This window comes from Centrocercus urophasianus, unplaced genomic scaffold, assembly GCF_019232065.1.
Source record: "Centrocercus urophasianus isolate 14NV4802_14NV808 unplaced genomic scaffold, USGS_Curo_1.0 seq_39, whole genome shotgun sequence".
Lineage (NCBI taxonomy): Eukaryota > Metazoa > Chordata > Aves > Galliformes > Phasianidae > Centrocercus > Centrocercus urophasianus.
Window position 1 is genome coordinate 1,682,309 of NW_024884966.1, and position 25,302 is coordinate 1,707,610.

General features: G+C 41.5%; 1 protein-coding gene across 3 annotated transcripts in view; it reads left to right on the forward strand.

Moving 5' to 3' along the window:
- Window positions 1-25,302, forward strand: part of SUPT3H (SPT3 homolog, SAGA and STAGA complex component) — a 154,613-nt gene that overhangs the window by 98,524 nt on the left and 30,787 nt on the right. For all 3 annotated transcript variants that reach the window (XM_042832702.1, XM_042832700.1, XM_042832701.1), the window contains one exon: window positions 1,417-1,527. In XM_042832702.1, the coding sequence (XP_042688636.1) occupies window positions 1,417-1,527 (111 nt within the window). The remainder of the gene's footprint in view (window positions 1-1,416; window positions 1,528-25,302) is intronic.

Sequence of the window (25,302 nt, forward strand, 5' to 3'; positions counted from 1 at the left end):
CGAGTTAACTTGGTGAAGAATGTTATTCTCAGTCCATGAAGGCCGAGGCCAGCAGAAAATATTTGAGTTTCACATTCCCGTTATGAACATCAGTCAACAAGGGAAGAATCCACCACCATATCATCAGTTACTCTGTTTATATGTGCACAGGCTTCAGTAGACTTGGCACTCTTGAAATAAAATGTTGTGTAAAAAATGTCCTCCGTGTTTGAAAGCATTGATATGTAGTGCGAACATACAGGGGAAGCATGTATGAGTGTATGTTCAGCGTTCAATACAGGTTTTTGTCATTCACTAATCGTCATGAATTCATGACTGAGCAGCCATCACTCTGATAAACTTGGCAAGCAATCACAGAATCACAGAATCACAATGTTGGAAATGACCTCCAAGACCATTGAGTCCAACCGCCCTCCCATCACCACTGCTACCACCAGCACTAAACCAGACCTCGCAGCTCCTCATCCAGGCGCCTCTTGAACACTGCCAGGGATGGAGACTCCACCACCTCCCTGTGCAGCCATTGCAGTGCCTGAACACTGAGAGAAAAAGTTCTTCCTCATGTCCAACCTAAACCTCCTCTGGTACAACTTGCGGCCATTTCCTCAGGTCCTGTTTGTTGCCTGGGAGAAGAGGCCAGACCCCTCCTCCTTGTAGCCTGCCTTTATGAAGTTGTAGATTGCAATGAGGTTCTCCCTTGAGCCTCCTCTTCTCCAGACTGAACAATCCCAATCCATTCCTTTGACCAGAAAGGAGAAAATAGTAGCTTTTTCCTTTAGAATTCAGGGGATGTTCAGTAAAATCAGTGTACAGGTAGCAGCAAAGTCTTCTTCTTCCTCTTTAGGTTTTGTCCTCCAAAAAATTATTTGAAATATGAAGATGTTCCATCTTTAGATACTTAATTTTTTTACGTCTCTCTCACACCATAATGCCACGTGTTTCATCTCCAAAATGTCAGCCTAATATCACTTATTGGCGATTTTGGTGTCAAATTGCTTTCCACTTGGGCTACTTCTTCAATATTTTCCCCACCCCTTGACATCATAATGAAAGCCTGAAATGTTTTAAAAATAGTTTCTGTGGTTATTGCAGTGTGACTTATATGACCCTTTCATTTCACTTAGAACATTTGCTGCTCTTTTCAATTGCAACATACAGCAGCACTAGGCGAAAGATTTAAGAGGACAAATATGGTGTTCTTTGGGTCTCTTAAGCAGAGTTCATGTAAAAGTCCTCTTTGATTTGTTAATAGCTTTTTTTCTCTAAAGTGCTGTGTGGCAGCAGTGATGTGTATCCTTAGGAAAAAAAAAAAAAAAGATTGGTCAATCTTATAAAGGTTTATTTTCATACTTTATGCACTGTAGGTCTGTTGTGTGTTTTTGATTTAGTAACAATTTATGTGTTTTTCTGTTGCAGAGCGCTGCAGCCTGTGGTATGGAGGCTCAAAGCGATGCCATCCAGCCCAGCCACATCAGAGAGGCCATTCGGCGCTACGGCCACAAGATTGGCCCCCTATCCCCATTCACAGTACGTAATAACAGAGCTATAAAAAGTTATATTTATAATCTTAAAGAACTTTGATTTTCAAGTGGTCAAATGAAGAAGCTTTGGAATTGTTGAGAGCAATTTGTGGTGACTGTAATTTTCTTTTATAAAAGTGGCATCGTTCTCCCGGGAAATAAAACTTTGTAATTTCTGTCTCTTTTTGGAAGGACAAAAAGGTTTTGTTTTGTTTTGTTTTGTTTTTCTTTTAAATATTATTTTCTTTCAATTACAAATTATGCTTTTGTTGTTGTTGTTGTTGTTGTTAGTGCTTGAATTTTCTGTTTTTGCAAAGTTCAGGCTTACAGTTATTTTAAATTATATGTATTCCAAAATGGTGAGGAGCACTTTATATTCTAAAGTTAGTTGTGTGTCCATTACTGCTCTTATTGGAAGCTGGACTCTCAAGTGACACATTTAGGGTTGGAGAAAGAAGAGATCGGTTTCTATAGATGACTTTGAACCTCAACTAAAATGCATCAGAACTGAGTTTGTGTGTGTAACTGATGGGTTATGAGGTTTTGCCATCATTTTTTTTTCTGTGCAAATGGCAATTCCATTGTCCAGAGCAGCCAAAAAAAATCTTTCATTTAAATTTCTCAGCTGATAAAAATGTGTAAGTAGTCAGGCTCTAATGTCATAACTAGGATTGTTTTCTGTGATCTGCTGTTCTGTGTGACAAATATTCTGACTTACCTCAAAACATCTCAATCTAGAAAAGAATGAAAGTCAGAGAAATGGTCATAGGAAAAAAACAACCACCCAGAACACTAGATCTCAGCTCCTAAAATCAGGAAGAAATTGAACATTTTTGGAGAGATTTTACTAGAGGAAAATGATTCTGAATCCAAAGGAAATTTATTTACATGAAATCTATATGGAATAGCAGAAATATCAAGGAAACAGTGGTACTTGACTTCAGAAGCTAGGAACAGGAAGAAAACAAGACTGAAAAGCATATGTGAAGTTATGGTTTCCCTAGTGTCAAAATGATGCTTGTGAACAGAATTAGGTGTTGGGGTTATTAATTTCAGCGGATGCGTATTTGTAATGAATTCTCTTCACATAATATTACCTCTCTCCTTTGCTCCTCACAAGTGCCAAATTAGTATCATTTACAGTAGCATTTCTAGTCCAAAACAGAGAAGAGTTTAGTCTTATGAATTCCCCAAAGTTTCCAACTAGCCAAACAATTTAATTTGTTGACAGTACCTGCTGTCAGCATGGTTAATGAGATTTGTAAATTCTCACTAAACAAGCCAAGAAAGAGAGAAGGAATCTTGGATAATCTTGTAGAATATACAGAAGTTGTAGAAGTGTAATGCAGTTCCTTTTTTAAGTAAAAAAACAATCATAAGGAGCATTGTGAAAGGTATTGTAATGTATGCATCTGGATCTGCCAGTCTCTCCATTTTTCACTGCTATCAATCGTAGTTATCCTAAAAGAAACTACTCCAAACTTCCCATAAGTTCCTTACAGAAGTAGAAAGCACAAGCATAAACTGAATGTTAGGCTGATGCTTCCTTCAGCCCTGCCTTTTTGTATTGCCAGGCTCTCACACTATTGATTTAAAAAATAATTTACCTCGCCATTGGGGGCAGAGGTGTGGCAATATTGCTTCTGAACGGTCTTCTGCTTTCTCCAGTTGCCACCACCTTCACAACAGTTTCTTTGTATGCCTGCATTACCTCCTACATGGGATGACTGAACCAGGAGAAAAGTGGCTTCTCTCAGTAATGCTTCTTGTGGCTTCTTGTGATGCTGTGCAACTGCAGGTTCAGTGCTTCTAAGAGCTGGAAAACTGCTGTCTGTCCTGTCCCACGTTCTCTTCTCTGGCATGCAAGTGAGAAGTTCATTGGGGCTAATGCTCTTCCTTTTATCCACTGTGTTTTATCGGAGTCCAGTCGTTAATTCAGAGTGATTAGAGACTTCAAATCTCTAATTTGTTTTAAAAGGTGATTTTAATGGGCATGGCTTGAGGGATTCATTTCAGAAGTAGCATTCTGATTTGTAGAAGCAGCATAGGATCCCTAATTTTCCCGTAATTGGGAATATTCAGTAGGGACCAGTCAGAGACAATACTGAATATCTGAACCTTGGCAATGTGCTTGATAACAGTGGACTGAAGCTCAGAATATACTCATGCAGATCAAGGTCTGCTTGTAGAAGAAGCTGAGCACTCAGTCATGAGAGCATTTCAACTTAGATTCCCACAGGTGGCTGCATTGAAGTACACAGAAACAAATGCCTGAAGATGGGCTGCCACAACTGTAACTTGTAGACTCAGTTTACCTTTGTTGTTCTGTCTGAAGTCTTTTTTCCCACTGCTATCATCTTTCCACTCAACAGTGATGGAGCTTGAGCTGGTTTTTGGCTTTTCTTCTCAGATTCTGATTTTTTCCATAAGCTCCTCAGAGTGTGACATCTATGCGCTTGTGGGGGTACTTGTTTTGGATGCTTCAGACTTGATTTGGTTGCTTAAAGACAGATGTATTGCAATAACATTTCAGATTTGCATCTTTAGCCCAGAAAGATCTCCTTTCCTTTGTGTTCCTTGTCATACCCACTAGGCAGCTGTGAATGCCTTATTTGAGACATCCCATAACATCTTAAGTTGCACAAGGTACCTAAGCTTAGACAGCTGGATCCATCGGTCTGTTATTGTTTTGGGAGGGCAGGAAGTAAACAACAAGGACAAGTAGAGAAACAGAAACTGTAATATGGAAAGATTCCACCGTGGGAGCCAGGAAAGCTAGAATTTATCTCTGCAGTTGTCATGGATGACTTATGTGGTGTTAGGCATGATACTTAGGCTGGAATTTAGGCTACCAGTTGAACCTGCGTACTTTCCAGACAGCTAACTAAAGCCTGTAAAGCCAACAGTCACTTGCAGCATCCTGAAAAATGAGTTACGACAGCTCTTAAACTGAGACCCCAAATCAGTGAAGCCTATGATGAAAATTTTGATCATCCTCTTTTTGACGCTTACGTTCGTTGACAAAGATAGGAGTTAACCTAGTGAATGATTAAGAGAAGTATTGAATGTTCATCAAAGGCATATGTCATTAAATTCAGTGATATCAAGCTTTCATCTCTTCCACCTAAGGGTTTTTTACAGAATCACAGAACAGCCCGGGTTGGAAGGGACCTCAAGGATCACGAAGCTTCAACTCCCCACCAACCTCCCCATTTCATAGCAGCCCAGGCTGCCCAGGGTCCCATCCAACCTGGCCTTGAACACCTCTAGGGATGGGGCATATGTATGTTTTGTAGAGAACTTAGGAATAGGAAATGCAGCATACGTGTATGTCATCTCTTCTGTTTCTCTTAAGACTATTGACCTTCCATGTCAGATCAGAATTTATAACCCACAGGTGCCCCTACAGGGTCTGTTTTAAGTAAAGAAAAACAATTTTTCTGTGTATCTACTAAATTTTCTGATGTCTTTTTATCATTTGCTTTAGCATTGCCATTACAGAAGCAAGAAAGTAAACGAATCTGTCTCACTACAGAAATAACAATTATTATGAGGTTTATATTCCATTAAGACCCTAAAATGTATACACAGGACTGAATTTTTTTAAGAGACATAGTTCTTTGTACCAATAGAGTCTGAATCAGCAGTACATGTGGAAAAATGACTAAGAACCTGGGTCTGCAAAGTATCTCTTCACTGTAATACCTCTTCATATAGTATATATACCTCTTCATTCAAAATTATGAGAGGCTATAAAAATCAATGTTCTCTGTATGAAAAATCCCATTTGCATCCTAAAGCAGAGAAGAAAATTCTAACAGCCTTTCTATAAGCCTGCAGATGTGGTTGCTAACAGCCTTTTGTTTGTCTCTCTGCTGTATAGTTTTGAATCTTCTTTTTTTCCATCACCTTTTCATTGTTTCTGAAAGTGGAGCAGCGAGCTGCTTTACTATACTCTCCTGGCATATTTAAATCACCTTTCCACTGTTTTTAGCCAGTTTATACCTTTTCTTCCACTTCCTATAACGTGACCATGCCTAATGTCAGGGATGCATGAAGCCGTGCCACATTCTCAGGTTAAGTCCCAGGTGCTGAAGGAGAATAATCTCCACTAGGATTTCATAGTTCTAAAACTAAAGCTAATTTCTTGCACTGTCTGGTAACTCACAAGTAGCAACAGCCATGCATAACGGCAAAGACATTCTCCAGGTTCAACACCAGGCTGTAATATTGAGAAAAGCTCCTGCCTTCCTTCTCCTCCGTCAGTTACAAGACGGGGAACTTTCTTTAAGACATGAATAACATGATCTTCAGTGATGCATTATTGATATTTGACCTGAGAACTTGTGGATGCACACCTAAAATTAACTCTCTAAAAAGTGTTTAAACCACTCACCATGTAGTCTGTGTTGTATGGACCTTGATTCTGCTAGTCTGGATATACTTGACACAGTTCAGAAGAGAACTTCTAAAAGACTGTTCTACTCTTGTGTTTATCCTCCCACTTTACATCCTCCTTGTGGTGTGGGTTATTTGGCTTTTCCTTAGACAGTATCTCCTTTTTTCAGCCATCCAGTTGACAGCAGAACAGCCAGGTATGCTATATCAGAGGAGCAACAACCTTACACATGTAGATGTTAGTTCTAATTTGATCTGGAAGCAAAGCGATCTTTCATCAAGAAAGTTCCATGTATTGGGGATGGACTTCAGGATGGAGGCATTCAGAGTTAGGTTCACTTATGGGCAGGCTGCATTCCTCTCTGAATGCCATCAGTCATGGGATCTCGTGGAAGCTTCATGTCAAAGGACAAAAATGAGTGCAACTCCATTCCTTCGGATATAGTTTTTCCCTCTGATACTGCAAAAAATACCTCAGATTCTGTCTAAAGTTATTTTGAAGCTTTTGCACGACCTAGAAAATGAACCTAACTTATGTCATACTATTCTTTGAATCTGAAGAAATGGCCATATTTGATTATAGAAAGATCTGGACCTGCTGTAAGAGTGCTGATACATCTCACCCATGTTTGATTAGACACAGATCATCAGAGCTCACCGTGATGAAAGCACTTCTTGTAGAAGTATTTTTAATACAGATTACAAGGGGCCTTGTTTTTTACCAAATGCTACAAAAATTAGGACACAATGGTCTTTAGAATTGCATGAAAACTGGAAGATCTCCTGATACGTCTGGATAAAAAAACAATGTTGTTGAAGTAGTGCCCCATGTGAAGAAGTCCTTGAAGGAGAGGTTAAATTTCTCTAATTTGTGTGAATATGTTTTGGTGGTGTATTTTCCCATTTTCCCAACTCTTTTCTATTTTTTCAGATTTTCTAGTAAAAGGGCTTTTTGTGACCCTTTGGCCAATGCAAAAAAACAGTGAGTTGTGTCTAAGAATTCATTTGACTGGGAATCATAACAGCTTCACAGTACATCAGAAAGGAGGTATTCCTGTATATACTCTGTATACAGTGTCATTTTATACTTAGCATCCAATGGTTTACTTGATATGAATTTAAGATTACACTTACTCTGTGAGGTTGGAGTCCCAGGGTGCTCTTCTTTTTGGTTTCCCAAAACCATCCAGGTGTGTTTCCTAAATGAGGTCCTCCAGGACTAGTGATTGTCTGACCCAGAAACAGTGATGTTAGCATCTGAAAATTGCTGTAAATCGTCCAGAGTGAAAAAAATAAATCATAAAATCATAGAACAGCTTGGGTTGCAAAGGCCCACAGCGCTCATCCAGTCCCAACCCCCTGCTGTGTGCAGGGTCACCAACCAGCAGCCCAGGCTGCCCAGAGCCACATCCAATATTTCAAGACCATTAGGTAACAGTTGGTTTTGTTAGATGGATGTGTGAGGAATTTAGTATTTCCAAGTACTGTACCAATTATAGAGGTGAACAGTACTAGTAGAGATAATAGTTGCTGTGGTACTTGGGTTTTTATAACATTATTGTGACAAACACCTCAATCTGCCAAAATTTCTGCTGTTGTCATCCATGCAAAGTTTCGTTGGCTTTAACTGAGTTATGTTTGACATGCTGTGTTTGGCGATCTTCTTTGAAAGGCACCAAAATGAGTGGCAAGGACAGAAACAAAGCAAATTTTATTTGAATGCTGATCCCGGGATGCTGTTGACTTCGAAAACCCCTGCCATATGGAATTCCTCAAAGTACATGTGGCACGTGCTTCCATGACAACTCCTTTGTCCCTGACTGACTCTGGTAATTAGAAAACCAAAGTAATTTATAGGATAATGGGTGTCCTCTAACTCTGTGCTTCTGTGTATGTGAGAAGGAATGTGGGAGCTTACATCCAGTATGGGGATTCCAAGGATTCTAGGTTCTCCACCTGAAAGTTTAGGGTCTTGATTCTAGGACCGCTGCCACTTCATTTCCACTTCATTCCACTTTGAGAATGAGTTGACCCTAACTGACCTAGACTCAAAATGTTCCCAGGGGCTCCAAGCCTCTGATTTTTCATTCTGTTGTAGCTTGAGACGTACAAGCTAAAATCCTCCTACAACTGGGTTGTGATTCATGTACTATATTTGGTTTCACTGAATCTTTTTCGTTTTGAGGGGTTGAAGCTTAATGGAATTGGGAAGGTGGCATTAGTTTTACTTATAAACTATTTAGTTGATAACTTTCTTTCAGAAATAAAATCATGTGAAGAACTTTTGTTTTTTGTAGAACACTTCAAAATACTAATGTTGTTTCCAAAGGGGAGAACACAACTGTTGCTATGAGTTTTATCACTCACTACTTCTACAAAACTCATCCACATATGTGGTACTGTATTTCCATTTTTGTTTAAAAAACAAATTAGAATATTTGGGGGCTATTTTCTCAGGATGGTTATTATGTATTTGTCAGACACCAACAGGAATATTTGTCTGACAACTTTTCTTCTCTTTACTGTTTAGTCATGATTGTCCTTGCTCTTCCATCTGAGCTGGTGATAGGTGTTCCTAATGATGCATTTTTGGAGGAACAGTTGAGCTGTGTGGTTTATCCTTTACCAGCATTTGATGGATGTTGGTTTGGACAAAAAGAGCACTTTTTGAAAGTTTTATAATCATATGGTAAATGAGAACTAACATTAAAGCAGTGAAAATGATCTGTTTGCATATATTTTGACCTTAATAGCTATGTCAAAATGACTAACGTAATTAGAGCAGTTAGGTTTTGTCTCCAAGCGCTAGCCACAGTGGAAAGCAGCAAGTGTACTGTATGTTATTCTGTGTTGTATCATGTCTGAGGTAGTCTAGACATATATTTTATCCATATATTGTCTTTTGACTGCAGCCTAATGTAAAGCATGGTCCAGACTTTCGTGGAGTATGACCATCCAACCACTTCTTTATCAACCTGTTAATCCAGCCTTCAAATCCATCTCTCTCCAATTCAGAGATAAGGATGTGGTGCAGGATCATGTCAAAGACCTTGCACAGGTGCAGGTAGATGATATCAATTGCTCTTTCTTTGTCCACGGTTGCTCTCAGTCAGCCATAGAAAATCACCAGACTGGTGAGGCACAATCTGCCCTTGCTGAAGCTGTGCTGGCTGACTCGGAGCACTGCTGCAGCCCAGGCTGCTTCAAAGTTTGCAGGTGCTGCATTGATTTCCCAGCAGATCTCTGTGTATCTGTAATCCCCCATCAGAATGAGATCTTCTGAGCACAGTGCCACTTGTACCTGAACAAGAAGGCCTCATTCACAGGCTCCTCTGATCAGTCAGCCATAGTAGACCCAACCACCAGATGTCTTAGTCCAGTCTCTGATTTTAACCCACAAGCTCTCAACCAGATTAGGGCTGTTTCTCAGAGGCAGCTCTTCTCAGTTTATCTGCTTGTTACACAGAGGGCAAATCCCCCACCCCTCCTTCCTTTCCTATCCCTTCTAAAAAGCCTGTAGTCCTCAACCATACTATTCCAGTTGTGCTATTTGTTTCTGTGATACTGTAGTTTTCTAATTACATCTCAGCTTCCAAATCCTCTTGCTTTTGTGGCCACTAATTCATTGCAGGCTCAGTCTTACTTCTTTATTCAGTCAAAACTCTATGGGAAATCTGCCTACATTAGATTAGCAGACTTTTTACCTTGAGAGATGGATTTATATTTGTCTATAAAATTAATCACAGAATCATACAATGGCCTGGGTTGAAAAGGGCCACAACAGTCATCTAGTTTCAACCCCCCATTATGTGCTGGGTCACCAATCACCAGACCAGGCTGCCCAGAGCCACATCCAGCTTACTTGAATAGGGTTTATTTCTAATACTTGGAGTAACAAACAACAACTCATTAATTAAAAACAATCCGCGATCAAGATATCTGAAACCTTGATATGAGCAGTCGTTAATTTCTGACATGATTCACCTGGTGAATAATGCATGCTTGCAGTGGCAGTTATGGTCTTGAGATGCATTCTGCTCAGAAGTATCGCATCCTGTGCTCTGAAGGGAGAGGGAAAGCTACAGCAGTGCTAATTGGATGGGAAAGTGTTCCCCGAAGGGATCCTTTGTCCCCTCTGGTTTATGCCAGTTCTGAAATGAAGTGTTTTTGATGTTTGGCTAAAGAGAAACCGAGATTATTAATGTAAACTGTGATACTGCACAGACCTGCAGAAGACAGTGGCCATTATTCAGCGGCGTAAATGGAGCGTGTTGAATGAACAGAGGGTATAACCAACTTTTGTTTGGGTATTTACTTTTTTTGGGAAAATGCTCCTTCAGGCCCCAGGTAATTTCAGCATGAAATGACTTGCTAGTCTAAACCCTCTCTTGTTAAAAATGTCAGCCCCGTAAAATTGCATAAGCATCATGAAACAATGAGTACTTACCAAGCTATGTTTATGATGCTGCTTTTGGCATTCCCAGCCTGAAGAGCAGGGAATGCTCTGGGCTGAAGACCTGCATGATTTGCCCTTCAAACAGCCCTGCTTCTACGCCTATAGCATCCTAATTCAAAGCCAGCCTGCATGTGGCCCTGGGCAGCCTGGCCTGGTGGTTGGCAACCCTGCACATAGCGGGGGGGGGGGGAGGGAGGCTGAAGCCAGATGAGCATTGTGGTCATTTTATGAATCTCTGATAAAGTGTCAGTATGATATTTGTAGAGATAAGCGAATTAAACAGAGCTGAAAATTTGGGAAAACGCATTACTTTCAGGTGCCCTGAACTTCAGAAAAACGTCAGCTTCACTTTTGGTCAGAGAATTACTCTTCTTGACTGAAAGGAATTCCTTCCTGCATACTTCCAACCAGAACAGTAGTCAAAAAGGCTTTGGAATACAGTCTTTGGTAATTGTTTCAGTATACACAAAGTGGATATGTTACATGTTTTTCTAAAGCACTTGAGTGATACACATTTTTGAATACAGTTTCTGAAAGAAATTAGGTGCACTGGAATCATATCAAACCAAACATCTGTGACATTTAGGGTACTGTAAATAATGTGCTGCCCCAGCTGATAATCAAAATCAATTGATACTGATTTTGAAGAAGTCAGAATTTCATTCTTCATCAGCTTTCCAGAATGAAATGTATGTATTGATGTCAGAAAGCATTTGAAAACTTTTCTTTCTGTTCTGTGTTTGTTTTCTGATATATAAAAAGTCAACTTGACACATTTTTCATTTCTCCTCGTTTGGAAAGCAAAAAAAAAAAAAAAAAAGAAAAAACAAACCCCAAACCCAACATTTTATTTCATTAAGCAATTAGAATCTTGTGAAGTGTTTGTCTGTGCTTCAAGCGATTGTCTGCAGTTATTTGTTGTTCTGTAGTGTTAACCCCGTGTGTTTGAAAAATCAGAGTTATGATTCTATAAAGCAGCAGGAAGTCCAATCTCAGTGTGGAAATCTTGCCCCCTTCCCTCCCAGCCCCCACCCCAAGGTTCCTCCTTTCAGATTTATGAAAGAAAACATTTCTTTCTGTAAAAGGGTTTTGTGTGCCAGCATCTGGAAGTGTTTATTTCGGTGGCGTGTAATCTATCTGTGGATTTAGTTAGCACCAGACCCCCTTTTGTGTACTCCTGACTTAAAATTTTTATAAATGATCTTGTTGAATTTGTGCCAGCGTGCACATGGTTTGGCTGATTGCTGCATATATCCTTTACCTGCCAGTCACCTTTGATTTATATCCCTTCCCCTCTGCTTCTGCCTTCCAAAAATGGTGCCACTGGACTGTCCTCTAAATCATCAGACTGGATAAATTACTCCAAGATGAGATGGTACGTCTCGGGCCGACTCCTAGACAGAAGGCATTCCTATAATCCACCCTCGCCCAATGTGTGTAGGGCCATTCAAAAAAGAGAAGGGCCAGGGGAAATCGGGCTCCTTCTTCCCCTCCATCCCGAGCACTATTTCTTCCAGTGCCATTCAAAAATGCAGGACCGGGCGTTTGATTTATGGAGCTCTTTGTGCCGATTGAAGACACTCAAACAGTCCGAGAGCTTTTCCACGTGCTCTCCTGAATTGAACTTCTTTGTGATATGAGTTTGATCCCGAGAACACAATTCTCTCCCAGAAAGATTAAAGTGTAAAAGAATCGCATTTCTGAGGATATTTTGAAGCATTTCACTTGGAAAGGGTTCCTCAATACACTTGACAGGTCTGTCCGTGATAGAAATCCCTACTGGTTTCCTTAAGCTAAACAGCTAATGCTCCTTCAGAATAACAACAGTTCTGTAAGCTTTACTTAATGACATTACTAATTTGGAGAGTTTTATGAAGTTTCCTGGAGAAAAGCAGGTGGCTTGGCAGTAATTTAAAAGGTTCACAATTTGTGGTAGCGGTTTCAGGGGGTTTCATGTTTCTGAAGAGGGAGAGCAAACTGCATATTGCTTAAGAGCGTCTGACACAATGATGTATAATTTTGGACTAAGTTTCCAGAAGTTCATTGGTCATTAAATGCGCTGCTTGACTTTATATTGCAGTTTCCCAGCTGTCTCTACTGGGGGTAATCTTAACGCTCAAGCAGAATTTATTAACGAAGGCATAAGCTGATGAAACAGTAACTTGCCCAGATGATTTTATTAAACAGAAACATTGATTCTTAGATAAGAGAAAAATGTCACTTAAGTAGATTCGAAGAGAACTGGCTCCTTTTCTGCGCAGCGCTGGGAAAGCGTTTACAAACGGTCTGGATAGCATTTGATATCCTGTGGGGACGTTTAGAATTCTTGGGTCGCACATCCATCAGTGTCTCAGTGCACAGCACAGTGCATGAATTGTTGGGAGCAGTGTGCAAGGCCTTCCAGTGGTGCAGATGAGGGTCGGAGGAGGCAGGAGGCAATGGCATGGAACCACTGTGCTGTTCCCATCATCCCAGCCGGCCTGGGATGCTGTTAGCACAGCACAGAGCAGCTCGCAGTGTGAGTGATCGTAAAAAATACACAGATTTGACAAAATGTTTATTAGCTCTGTTAGGGAGAAGACAATAAGTAAGCTCTGAGGTGTCAGTTCACTTCATCTCTCTTACAATGCAAAGCAGCCCCTAATTTGTTAAGCCTTATATAATTATCTTTTCTTAGCTGTTTATCCGGGCTGATAGGCTGAGGAAACTAGGCTTGTTCAGCCTGGAGAAGAGAAGGCTGCAGGGTGACCTCATTGCAGCCTTCCAGCACCTAAAGGGAGCCTACAAACAGGAGGGAAGTCAACTCTTGGAAAGGGGAGATAACAGCAGGACAAGGGGGAATGGTTTGAAGTTGAGGGAGGGCAGATGGAGGTTGGATGTCAGGGGAAGTTGTGTGCTGTGAGAGTGGTGAGGTGCTGGAACAGCTGCCCAGAGAGGCTGTGATGCCCCGTCCATCCCTGGAGGTGTTGAAGGCCAGGTTGGATGGGGCCCTGGGCAGCCTGGGCTGCTATGAAATGGGGAGGTTGGTGGCCCTGCATGGCACAGGGGGGTTGGAGCTTCGTGATCCTTGAGGTCCCTTCCAACCCAAGCCATTCTGTGGTTCTACGATCCAGACTCACAGCTGTGTGGAGGCTTTTTGCATCCAGTTGTACTGATGTGACAGGGTCCTGGGGTCAGTATATGCTATTTTGTCAAGGAAGTATATATTCTTTTATTCCTCTTCAGAGGTATAAGAATACAAATGAGAATCTGACTTCTGGTTCTTTGCTCATGGCAATCTGAAAAATTATACAGCTACAGAGGCATGTGCTGGAAGGGAAAGGTGAGCAAATTTCATTCTACAGCGGATATTAAGAGAAACAGAACGTAACTGAATGAACCTTTCCAAAGCATTACTGAAAGAGAAGATACATAAACACACACACCCCTTAAAAAATTCACATTAGTTTTGGTAATGGCAGTGACATAGCCGTACAGCATGTATGGTACAAACCTTAATGAACGGCAGTTTGGTAATTAAAAAATCTTATTTTTTAATTTTTTAAAAAAAACTTGTCAATACTTGGAATAGTCGCTGTGCTCCCTGCAGTTCCATATTTGTATGGGTCTGCTAGATTTTGAGCAATATTCTGCACTGACACCATCACCCACTGCAAGAGAAGATGGTGCAGTTGTGTTCTGCACAGTTCTTTCTATTTCCCCTGGATAGTAAGCATTCGCTCATGCATGTTTTTCTTCCTGAGTGATTTAGAAGTGCTTTATGAGCTAAAATTACTTACAGTTGTCAGTTCACCTACAACAGGGACTGAAGCAGCTCAATGTGACATGCAGCAGCTGTGGAAAAGTCTGCAGCAGTGCTGCACGGCTTTGTAGGACAGGATGTGAACTGTCTAGATGAAAGATTATGAGAACTCGAGAATCATGTAATACAACTGTTTGAGTTGGGATTATTGCATGGATTAATGTATGGTTTAGGAAAGTGACGCAGAACTTTTAATTTCTTGTGAACAGGATCTCCATTTTCGATGTTGTTTTTTATCACTGACATTAGACAGACCTGTGCTGTTGCCCTGAGCTTGGAGAGAAGCTCTGCCCCCAGTTAGCTCCAGCATCACCGGTCTCTCCCTTTGCAATGAGGGAAAATACGTGGGATGAAGCATTTATTCTGGAAGGGGACATAAAAAAAGAATCATAAAAAATAATCTGTGAGTATCAGGACTAGGTGGAAATATTTCTTCGCAGTTCCCATTACCTGCTGTTTTCATTTCCAGTTGCCTATTCTCTCTTTTATAAAGCCATAGAATCATAGAATGGTTTGGGTTGTAAGGGTCCCCAAGGATCATAAGGTTCCAAACCCCCCCGCCACAGGCAGGGCCACCAACCTCCACATTTAATACTAGATCAGGCTGCCCAGAGCCCCATCCAACCTGGCCTTGAACACCACCAGGAATGGGGCATCCTTCATCATATAAACCTCAATTCAGCAAATAAGTCATCTGCATAACTTTCAACTATGATAAAAAGTATGAGAAAAAATGGAGGAGAATGCAAGTGGGAGGAAGGAACTCTCAGAGGTGCAGAGAGGCAAAGAAATAGATATGCGTGGTTTGTGCATGCAGTTACATCTAGATCTTCAAGGATTGAGGGAAGATGCTGTGTTGGATCAGTAGTGCATTGTCACAGAACTCAAGCCATTAAGTTAAGAGGAACTCTTGAAAGGAATAGAAGAATCTGGAAAAAGCATGAGAGGAATGTATGGATCTAGAAATAGAATAAAGCCAAGCAGGTAGCTGTCAGGTTTTTAGTACTGTGTAGTGCTGCACTTACAGATGTGACTAGTGCCCTCTTTAAGATGAACTCTCAGCCACTCTTTCTAATCCATCCCTTGTATCTTCTGGGCCTCATTTTGTAGGATGGTTCTCTTGCTTCTAAACCAGCAGCTCCTTAGCCCTACTTATATCACCCACAATAATTCAGACCTTTCTCAATAAGTTCCTTAGATATGTAGTGTTACAAATACCACCCTTTTTTTCCATGTCACTTTGTTTTATAGCAGAGAGAACATAGGGATGGATTTTTTTCGTTGGTGTTTTACTTCTCAGTGTCTCTGTTTTTGTATTAGTTAATATGCACATGGGTAAAAATTGTTCTTTCGTAAAGTTTAGAATCATAGAATCATAGGATTGCTCAGGTTGGAAAAGACCTTAAAGGTCATTATGTCCAACCATGACCTAACCAAACTCTACCAGCCCTCCACTAAATCATGGCCCTGAGCACCACATCCAAACAGTTTGAAACACAGCCAGGGATGGGGACTCCACCACCTCCCTGTCAGCCCATGGCAGTGCTTAGCAGCCCTTTCTGTACAGAAGTGTTTCCTGATATACAACCTCAAGCTCCCCTGGTGCAACATGAGGCCATTTCCCCTCGTCCTGTCACCTGAAGTTTAGGAACTATTAAAGCCCTGAGAGCATCCCTCAGCCAGGATTCCTTCAGAGTGTTTGCTGGATGACTGCTGAACCCAGAGTGGTTAAAAAGCTGTGCTCTGAAATCCATAGCCCAGGGCTCTGGTAATGCTTTTAACCTTGTATCATTTAAATGCCAGTGTTGCTTGTAGTGGCTGAATCACTCAGAGCATAGACTTTTAAATGTGGCATGGTGCAGGCACAAAGGAAATGATCCCACAATCAATGTTTGCAAAGAGTTATGCTGCCTGTACAAGAAGTAGGTAGGGGAGAGGCTGGCACCCAGCCTGGAGGTGATCTGATGTACAAACACAACATTTCAGGCTGGCACAGACTTCAAACGTGGCGATGTGCTGACAGGATTGCCACTTTTGATGGTAAGGAATTGAGACAGCAGAAGAAAATAAAGCTCTCTGGAGATCTGCATGTGCTAGTTTTACTGCAGAAGGTGATAAAACTGCTGGAAGCAAGCTGTCTCCATGCAGAATTGTTGCAATACAAACAACCTGGAAGTGAGACATATTAATTTCACCGACTTAATTTTGTTGGTGGTGAAGGGTTTGGATTTGTTTGTTTTTTCACTGCGGGGACAAATTGTTGCTCTTTGCCATCAAGAAGCCTGTAGTTCTAATTGGTGTTTAGATACAAGGCATAAGTCTTGTGAGACCATCAAAAGATATAACTTACATTTAAAGTGTAGATTAGGTGCGTCAGAGGAAAAGCATAACCTTTCTTCTGCATCTGTTAACAACAAAGTTTTAACAGCGTCATCATTGTGCCTGGAGTTTAAAAAGAATAAAAATAGAAAGATATATGCTTGCTGCCACTTCAAACAGCTTGGGATTGAATTGTTTCATAGAAAAGGTCCATCTTTATCCGTAATTTCCTAACTGAATAGTTAGGTGATAGAAAGAGATAAGTAGGTACAAGAGAGCAAGACTGGTTGGCTCAAGGAACTGATACAAAGCGATTAATCTCAGCTCTTCAGAACACGCTGAAAGCAGTTCACATAATAAAGAAGTACTGATTTTGATGCGCAGTTATATAAGTGGTTGTCAACCCTGCCTGCAGCAGGGCTTTGGAACTTGATGGTCCTTGAGGTCCCTTCCAGCCCAAGCCATTCTGTGATTCAAGTTACCAAAAGCAGCTGGCAGTTCTGATTTCTGTGTTCGTTTTCCAGTTTACATACCAGAAGCAAATTGTCATTTAACTTTAAAAAGGGATCACAATAATTACTAATGTTTTTCAATATAAGAATATCAGTTAAGATACAGAACTGTATCAGCCTGTGCAGGCAGGATGTGGCTCTGGGCAGCCTGGTCTGGTGTTGGTGACCCTGCAGGGGGTTGAAACTAGATGAAGATTGTGGTCCTTTTCAACCCAGGCCATTATATAATTTTGTGATTCTACGATGCTATGTTTGTTACAAATGATACAAATAGAGAAGACAAATGCCAAGTTTTGATAAGATTAGAAAGGAGAAATAAGGGTAGATGGTGTTTCTTGACTTATGAGAAAAAAGACATAATTACATAAATTATCCAATAAGTGTAAGAATTTTTCTATGGGAGTCGTAGCACAGAAAAGTTTTAAGAATTACCGATGAAGTTCCTCTGCCTTTTGCTTGTTCCTGTGAAAGGATGAGGCAGAAGATGTGCTGTGTTGCATTGAGCATGTGCACATCAAAAACACAAACTTATTTCTATAACTTCCTCATCAAGAAGATTAGAAACTGGACAAAGAGTGAGAAAAGCTGTTATGTGCCACTGAGTTTAATCTGGAAAGAAAAAGGTGAAGTATGGCTGTAATCACAGAGTCATAGACTGGCCTGGGTTGCAAAGGCCCACAGCACTCCTCCAGTCCCAACCCCTGCTGTGTGCAGGTCGCCAACCAGCAGCCCAGGCTGCCCAGAGCCACATCCAGCCTGGCCTTGAATGCCTGCAGGGATGGGGCATCCACAGCCTCCTTGGGCAACCTGTGCCAGTGCCTCACCACCCTCTGCATGAAAAACTTCCTCCTCAGATCCAACGTAAACCTCCCCTGTCTCACTTTAAAACCATTCCCCTTGTCCCATCACCACCCACCCTCACACACAGCCGTTCCCCTCCTGTTTATCTGCTCCCTTCAAGCACTGAAGGCCACCATGAGGTCTCCCCACTGCCTTCTCTTCTCCAGGCTAAACAAGCCCAGTTCCCTCAACCTTTCCTCACACAGAGCTGCTCCAGCCCTCTGACATCTCAGTGCCTCCTCTGGACCTGCTCCCAAAGCTCCACGTCTTTCCTGTGCTGGGGCCCCAGGCCTTGACACTAATGTGAGCATAAAGACATAGAGGGCATGCAGCGCTAGAGATGGCACCCATGTTATATGCTTAGTTGGTGGTTGTGGTGGCCACAAGATCCTTAATGAACAGAGATGAAGAATTTGGTAATGGCAGACGATGAAGAACTCCAGTTTATCGAAATTCAGCCTGATCTGGCAACTTCACATTAGGGATCTCAGAGGGGCATGAAAAGGTAACTAGACCTGAGTTAATCAGCCAAGAATCTTTATCGGTTGTATTATGGGGTAAGAAACACTTTCTGCCATGTCTGAGAGCAAAGGTTACAATCTGCAGTATTATTTGCTTCCCGTAATTTATTACACACTTCCCAGTTCATCAAAGCACAATTTCCTTTAGGTTGCTGAAGCAACCCATTGTATTTTTTACTTTTCATGGGGAAAAAATACCCAAATTCATAAGCTCTACTTTTAAGAAACTGGAATTCAACATTTCTAATAATTTCTTTAAAGAAAAAAAAAAAAGACTTTGAACTGATATATATTCTGTACTTTAAACTGATTCAGTATTCACTTGCCCATCATCAACAGGAACCTTCTGGCTTTAGTGCTTTTTTGCCGTATATTTCAACAACAGCACGAGAGGTTGGGCAGCTCTGACTTCACCATCACAACTGAGACTCTGACATTGCAGTATCAAGTCTCAAAACTTTTTCTAGAAGGACAAACCCAGGACATCTAGGATTGGACATCCTCACCTGTGTTGTCCCTTAAGACCATGCAAGGAAGCTTTGCACATGGGAATGCCATAAAGTATTTTCAAGACGTGTCAGTAGAATTCAACATCATACCCTCTGTTCCATGCTATGAAGAGATGATTCTGTTGGGGTCAGGTTCACATCATTGCGAGTAGTTTTACTGAAGCAGACACACATAATGATATTATGTCTTAGTTCTCTTGGGTTCCTTGTTGGAGAGCAGAAGAGATCTGGAGTCAAGTGCAGTGTAACATATGGCACTGTGGCTTTCCTGCATGGCACAATACAGACATAGGTGGAACGGCTGGAGCTTTGCATTAGCAGAGTGTATTGGGTCACTGGAACATTTACATAGCAAACTCTTAAGCTTTCCAGTTCTCCAGGTATAGTTTATTTAGGGTCTAGTTTCCTTGTCAAGTGTTTTTAAGAAAAAGTTAATTGGAGACTGTGAAGTAATGAAGAGGACAAGTTAGTGACGGAGATTTACTGAGTTACCATTTGATAAATGAAGTGCAAACAAGCTATTTTCATTCCAGAAGAGCCAGATGTTCAGTATTTCATCTGCGAATTAAGAAAATGGGCTATGTTTGCAGACTCTGGGGCTGTATCTTGCAAAGAAGGGATTTTGAAAGAATATCCTGGAGTCTTGAGAAATCCATGGAATGTGATGGAGGCAGTGCAGAGCTGGAAGGCTGGATGCAGTCCTTGGACAGGCAGGAATGGAAAAGGGAAGGGTTTTCTTCTGTGTAAGAATGGCTAAAACACTGCTCAGTTTCATGTTTTAATAAAAACCATAAATTGGAGAGAGCTCAAAGATCCAGGAGAAACTGGGAGAGACCAAAACCTCCCGACATAGAGATGTACATGGTGCTTAATCTCTTATCGAGCTGAGTAAAGTGTTGTGTAATCAGTCTTTAAGGGCACAGGAAAGAAGAAAAATCCCAACTTTTGGGGTTTTTCAGTCTTAACATTCAAATTGAAACAGTAGTCACTGTGGGTTTCCTTCTGGCTAGACACGAACACCTGTATTTGAGCACATTAATTAGATTTCCTATTGAGAGAAATAAGTGCTTTGGGACTGTAATTTATCTTGTCCTAGGGCAGATGTGTGAGTGGGGTCAAATGAACCATGCTGCAGAAGTACCTTCGTCTGTGCCTTGACAGAATGATGTGTGTAGGTAGGTTTGGTGAGAGGAGTCTTTTTCCTAGTATCCAACTTGACCTTTAGGCTGGACAAATTCCATCAAGAAATAAGGCATAGGTTTTTAACGATGTAATTAAGTGCTGAAATAATTCAACTGATGCTTGTGACAGATTGCCCATGAGTGGAAATTTTAAAATCAAGATGAGACGTGAACCAGGCTGTGCTCCGGTTCAACCACAACTATGGAATTTGGAGAACCAGTTCAAGGAAATTTGCAGGGGCTGATATGCAGCAAAGTTAGATTGGATGGTGCTGCCTGGCCCTAAGAGCTGGAAACTATGCTTCACATGAAACCGAACTCTCCAGTGCTTCACAAGCACTGTAGAAATGCAAATCCACTTCTTGTGCAGGTCAGTAGCTCACCCAGTTGGAATTCTTAATGCTTGGGTGCATAGTTTCACAGGACATCATTTGAAAATACGTAGTAAATTCCCTGTCTATATACAGCAGTTCTGCTTCAGAGATGCTATTGTCAATATCTTTTCATTATTTTTGTGTTATGCTACAGTCTGATCTTTTTCTAAAATACATTCCAACTATGTCACTTCTTGTTTTTTTGTGAGGGAGCTGTTTCTTACATACTTACAGGAATCAATTTTAAAAATGTTTTTTTAATAGCTATTAGAACAGGTAGATAAACCAATTTTTCCAAATCCACTCTTTGAGCCATTTTTTATATACAGTATCTCCACACATTCTTATAAATAGAATCATAGAATCACAGAATGCTTTGGGTTGGAAGGGACCTCAAGGATCATGAAGCTCCAACCCCTTCACTGCATGCCAGGCCACCAACCTCCCCATTTCACAGCAGCCCAGGCTGCCCAGGGCCCCATCCAACCTGGCCTTGAACACCTCCAGGGATGGACGGGGCATCACAGCCTCTCTGGGCAGCTGTTCCAGCACCTCACCTCTCTCTTGGTAAAGAATACTCAGATTACTTCTGTATTCTGAATAAAATGGCCTAAATCCACCACCTTAATTAGAGTAGTGGAAATAACAAGTTATTTCCATTCTTTGAGTGTCTTTGGCAAATTTCCATTGTGTCAACATAATTAAGATATATTAATATTAATCTGGTAAGTGCTGCAACTTTACATAGTGGAAAAATAAAATAAAAAAGACCATGAGAATATTTTTCAATATCAGTTTCGATTTTAATACTTTATATTGTTGTGAGAAGTTATAAAAATGTGTTATTATTTTATAACCCCATTAAGAAAACAACGCAGCAACAGATGCTTGTTACCCCGATTTTCTCAGTCTGTTTATGAGGATGTTTTATCAAAATGGGTCTTTTAAAAGTTATAAAGATGTAATACTCTCCTAAATTAGGCCATAAATGCCTAATGTGGAAAACTAATACATTTTATTATTTTTCAAGTATGGGTTTATGTATATTAAAATATGCAGCTGTTAGGAAGTCTGGAGTGTGTGTAACAGAAACATATTGCATTACAAGATGTTAGTGTCTCTCTCTGAGTATGTACATTCTTTATGCATATACCCACACAAGCTTTTGGCTTGTGGAAGAGACTGCATTAACATCATGGTTCAGTATTATTTTCTAATATCATGGATTATTTTTTATGTATGCACATAAATGCAGGATATGCAAACCATGTACATGTATTTTTACTCTGTATTTCCCAAGTTTTTCCTGCAGCCACACACACAAATTGAGTAGGTCGATGTAAAATGTGCATCTAAATAACATTAAGTAACAACATCAGCATTTGCACAGTGTGTTTCTGAAAAATGGTAGATGCTCCTTTACTGGGAGATTATCACCTGGTTTATCACTCTGTCTTCCATGCCAGGCAGCTAGAATGTAATTTGTGGCAGATGAGGGATTGTTGCAGGTAGCACGGTGACCCTGGCTGCTGGAAGAGATCTTACAATTGGAAGGATTTTCAAATTTCTCCATGATTGGAAGTGAGTAGTCCAGAAGTCTAATGTATTTGTAGGATACATCAAATTCTGTGGTAATGGCAGGAGTGCACACATCTACAAAACTACTTTACCGTCATTGAACTACCTCTTTATTTCCAGCAGTTCCCCATCTATCTTTTACTGAGGAGCCTAGAACTGGACACAGTGCTCCAGGTGTGGCCTCCCTAGGGCAGAACAGAGGGAGATGATCTCCTACTCACCTTTCTGGCCACTCTCTGTGCAATGCACCCCAGGATCCCGTTGTTCTTCTTGGTCACAGAACACCTGCTGGCTCATGGCCAACCTGTTGGCCACCGGGACACCCAGGTTTTTCTCTGCAGAGCTCCTCTCCAGCAGCTCAGCTCCTAACCTGTACTGATGCATGTGGTTATTCCTCCCCAGGTGTAAGACCCTGCACTTGCTCTTGTGGAACCTTATTAGGTTCTTCTCTGCCCAACTCTCTGCCTGCCCAGGTCTCTCTGCATGGCAGCACAGCATCTTTAGTGTATCAGCCACTCCTCTCAGCTTTGCATTATTATTTGCATTGGAAAGCAAACTTTCCAAAGGTGGACTCTATCCCTTCATCCAGATCATTCATGAAGTTGTTGAAGAAGACTGGACCCAGCACCGACCCCTGGGGATCACTAGTTTGGTCTCCAACTAGACTGTGCTGCTGATCACAGTTCCCTGAGCAATGCCAGGCAACCAGCTATCAAGGCACCTCACTTGTCTGCTCATCAATCCTGCACTTTCTAAGTTTCCTGACAAGAAGGTTGTGAGAGTGGCAGAAGCTGTGCTGTAGTCAAGGTACACAGCATCCACTGCTCCCCCTGCAATTACCAAGCCGTTCATGGCATCGTAGAATGCTGCCAGGTTGGTCAAGTACCATTTCCCGTTAGTGAATCTATGTTAATTTACTCCCAATCATCTTTTCTGCCACCTGCTAGGAGATGACTTTCAGAATAAGCTGTTCCATTCCCTTCCCAGGAATGGAGGTGAGACTGGCTGCCTGTAGTTTCCCAACTCTTCCTTCTTGCCCCTTTTGAAGTCTGCAGTGATATTGGCTTTCCTCCTGTCTTCAGGCACGTCTCCCACTCTCCATGACCTTTCGTAGATGATAGAGGGTAGTTTGAAAATCACTTCTGCCAGATCTCTCAGCACTCATGGAGGCATCCCATCAGCTCCCATGGATCTGTGTTCATCAAGTTTGATTAGTTGCTTTCCGACCAGATCTTTCTCAGCCAGATTCCTTTCTCCAAACTCTCTCTCTTGTTGTCCTTGACCTCCTTTGACAGATTTAATTCCAGGTGGGCCTTAGCCTTCATTGTTGCATCCTTACATGGCCTGACAACGTTCCTGTATTCCTCCCAAATGGCCAGACCCTTTTTCCACATTCTGTAATTTTTCTTCTTCTGTTTGAGTTTCTGGTAATCATAGAATCATGGAATGGCCTGGGTTGAAAAGGACCATAGTTTCAGTCCCCCCCCCCCATTGCCACCCTGCGCATATTTCTATCTTCTTTTTTTTAAAGTATATATTTTTCTGGAGAATTGAAATGCTTGCTGCCTTTTCTTACTGAACTAGAAATCCTGATGGTTTTGTGTGCTGTGACTTATTTGGTTGGACCAGAGCCACCTGAATGATGTGGTGGGATATTGTACCCAGGGTGGCTTATATTAGATTTTTGACCTATGTTGGGCTCCACTGTTGCATATCCTGTGGGATCATTCCACAGGGAAGCAACGGAAAAAGGAGTTTTGCAGAAAAGGCCCTGGGGTCTTGGTGGACATCAAGTTGGTTATGTGCTGGCAAATGACCTGATGGCAAAGAAGTCCAGTGGTATCCTGGGTTGCATTGGGCACAGCTTTATCACTGAGGTGAGGAAGGTGATCCTCCTCCTCTGCCCAGCCCTGGTGAGGCCTGTCTGGAGTACTGCATCCAGTTCAAGGCTCCACAGTACAATAAAGACAGGGAATTACTGGAACAAGAACAGTGAATGGCCTGAAAGATGTCTAAGGGCTTGGAGGATCTCACGTCAGTCACGTGAGAAGAGGTTGAGACAGCCGGGATTGTACAGCCTGGAGATAGGAAGGCCTGGGGGACTTTATCAAGGCCAATAAATATCTAAAAGGCAGAATGAAGGAAACAAATCCAGACTCTTCTCAGTGAAAGCACAACAGGCAGTGGGCACAAAGCAAATGCAAGAGGTTCAGCTTAAACATGAAAGTAACTTTCACACTCTGAGGGCAGTTGAGCACTGGCACAGGTTGCCCAGTGCAATTGTGGAGTCCCCATCTGTGGAGATGCTGTAAACCCAGCTGGATTCCAGTCTGAGCACCATGCTCGAGGTGACCCTGCGTGAGCAGGGGGTTGGAGCAGATATTCTCCAGAAGCACCTTCCAGCCTCAGTGATTCTGAGAAGTGTAGTATTGTTAGGATAGTGGTTAGAAATTGCATAATTTCAAGTTTTCTGCCTTCTCATCATTCTCTGTATTCATTCAATATCTACATTATCCTACAGACTTGTATCCAAAGAGCGTGAAAGCTCAATTATTTGAACTCTGGCTTAGGCCTGGGTTCACATGCACCCATTATAGTTAAAATCATGCTGTTACACATTTGCCTCTCTTCTAACTGTGTTAAGAACTGCACACAAAGCCTGCAGGCCGTATAGTTTCAATTAACCTAATTGATCACAGTGGCTGTGCTGCCAACCACCAAAGTGTTGATAGGACTTCACTGGAAGCTCAGCTATTCTGTCATCATCTGGTCTCAAAATGTAGTTAAGATGAGCCTCCTCTTTCAGAACTTTTATGAAATCTTAAATTCAATCCAATATACAAAGGGCTCAATTTGTTGTCATTTTCTGTTTGTCAAGTTTTGCCACTAAGTGGCTCACTGGGATATCCTGAACCTAATTTACATCAACTGAATAGTTTCTATCAAGACAGCAGAGGATATAACATAGCATCACTACCAGGGATTCACGGCCAACAGAAGAGTTTAGTCCTTTGCCCAGAGGACTCTGTGCTTCTGAAAAGATCAGAGGTGAGCATTTGCAACACTGGAAACTTGAAACTTGTTTTTCTGAGTAAGTTCCACAAGAGGCTGTTGTCCCAGTGGCTGGGTATGTCAGTTGCTTCAATACAACCCGATAACGTATCTCACGGCCTGCTCCTTGCTGAGGCGTATTTCTTATTTTAGCACCGAGTTAAAATGTTCATAACAAAGTAAAGCAGGGCTTGGTAAACAGTTATTTTATAGCTTCAAGGTTATTTTTGAGATATCTTTT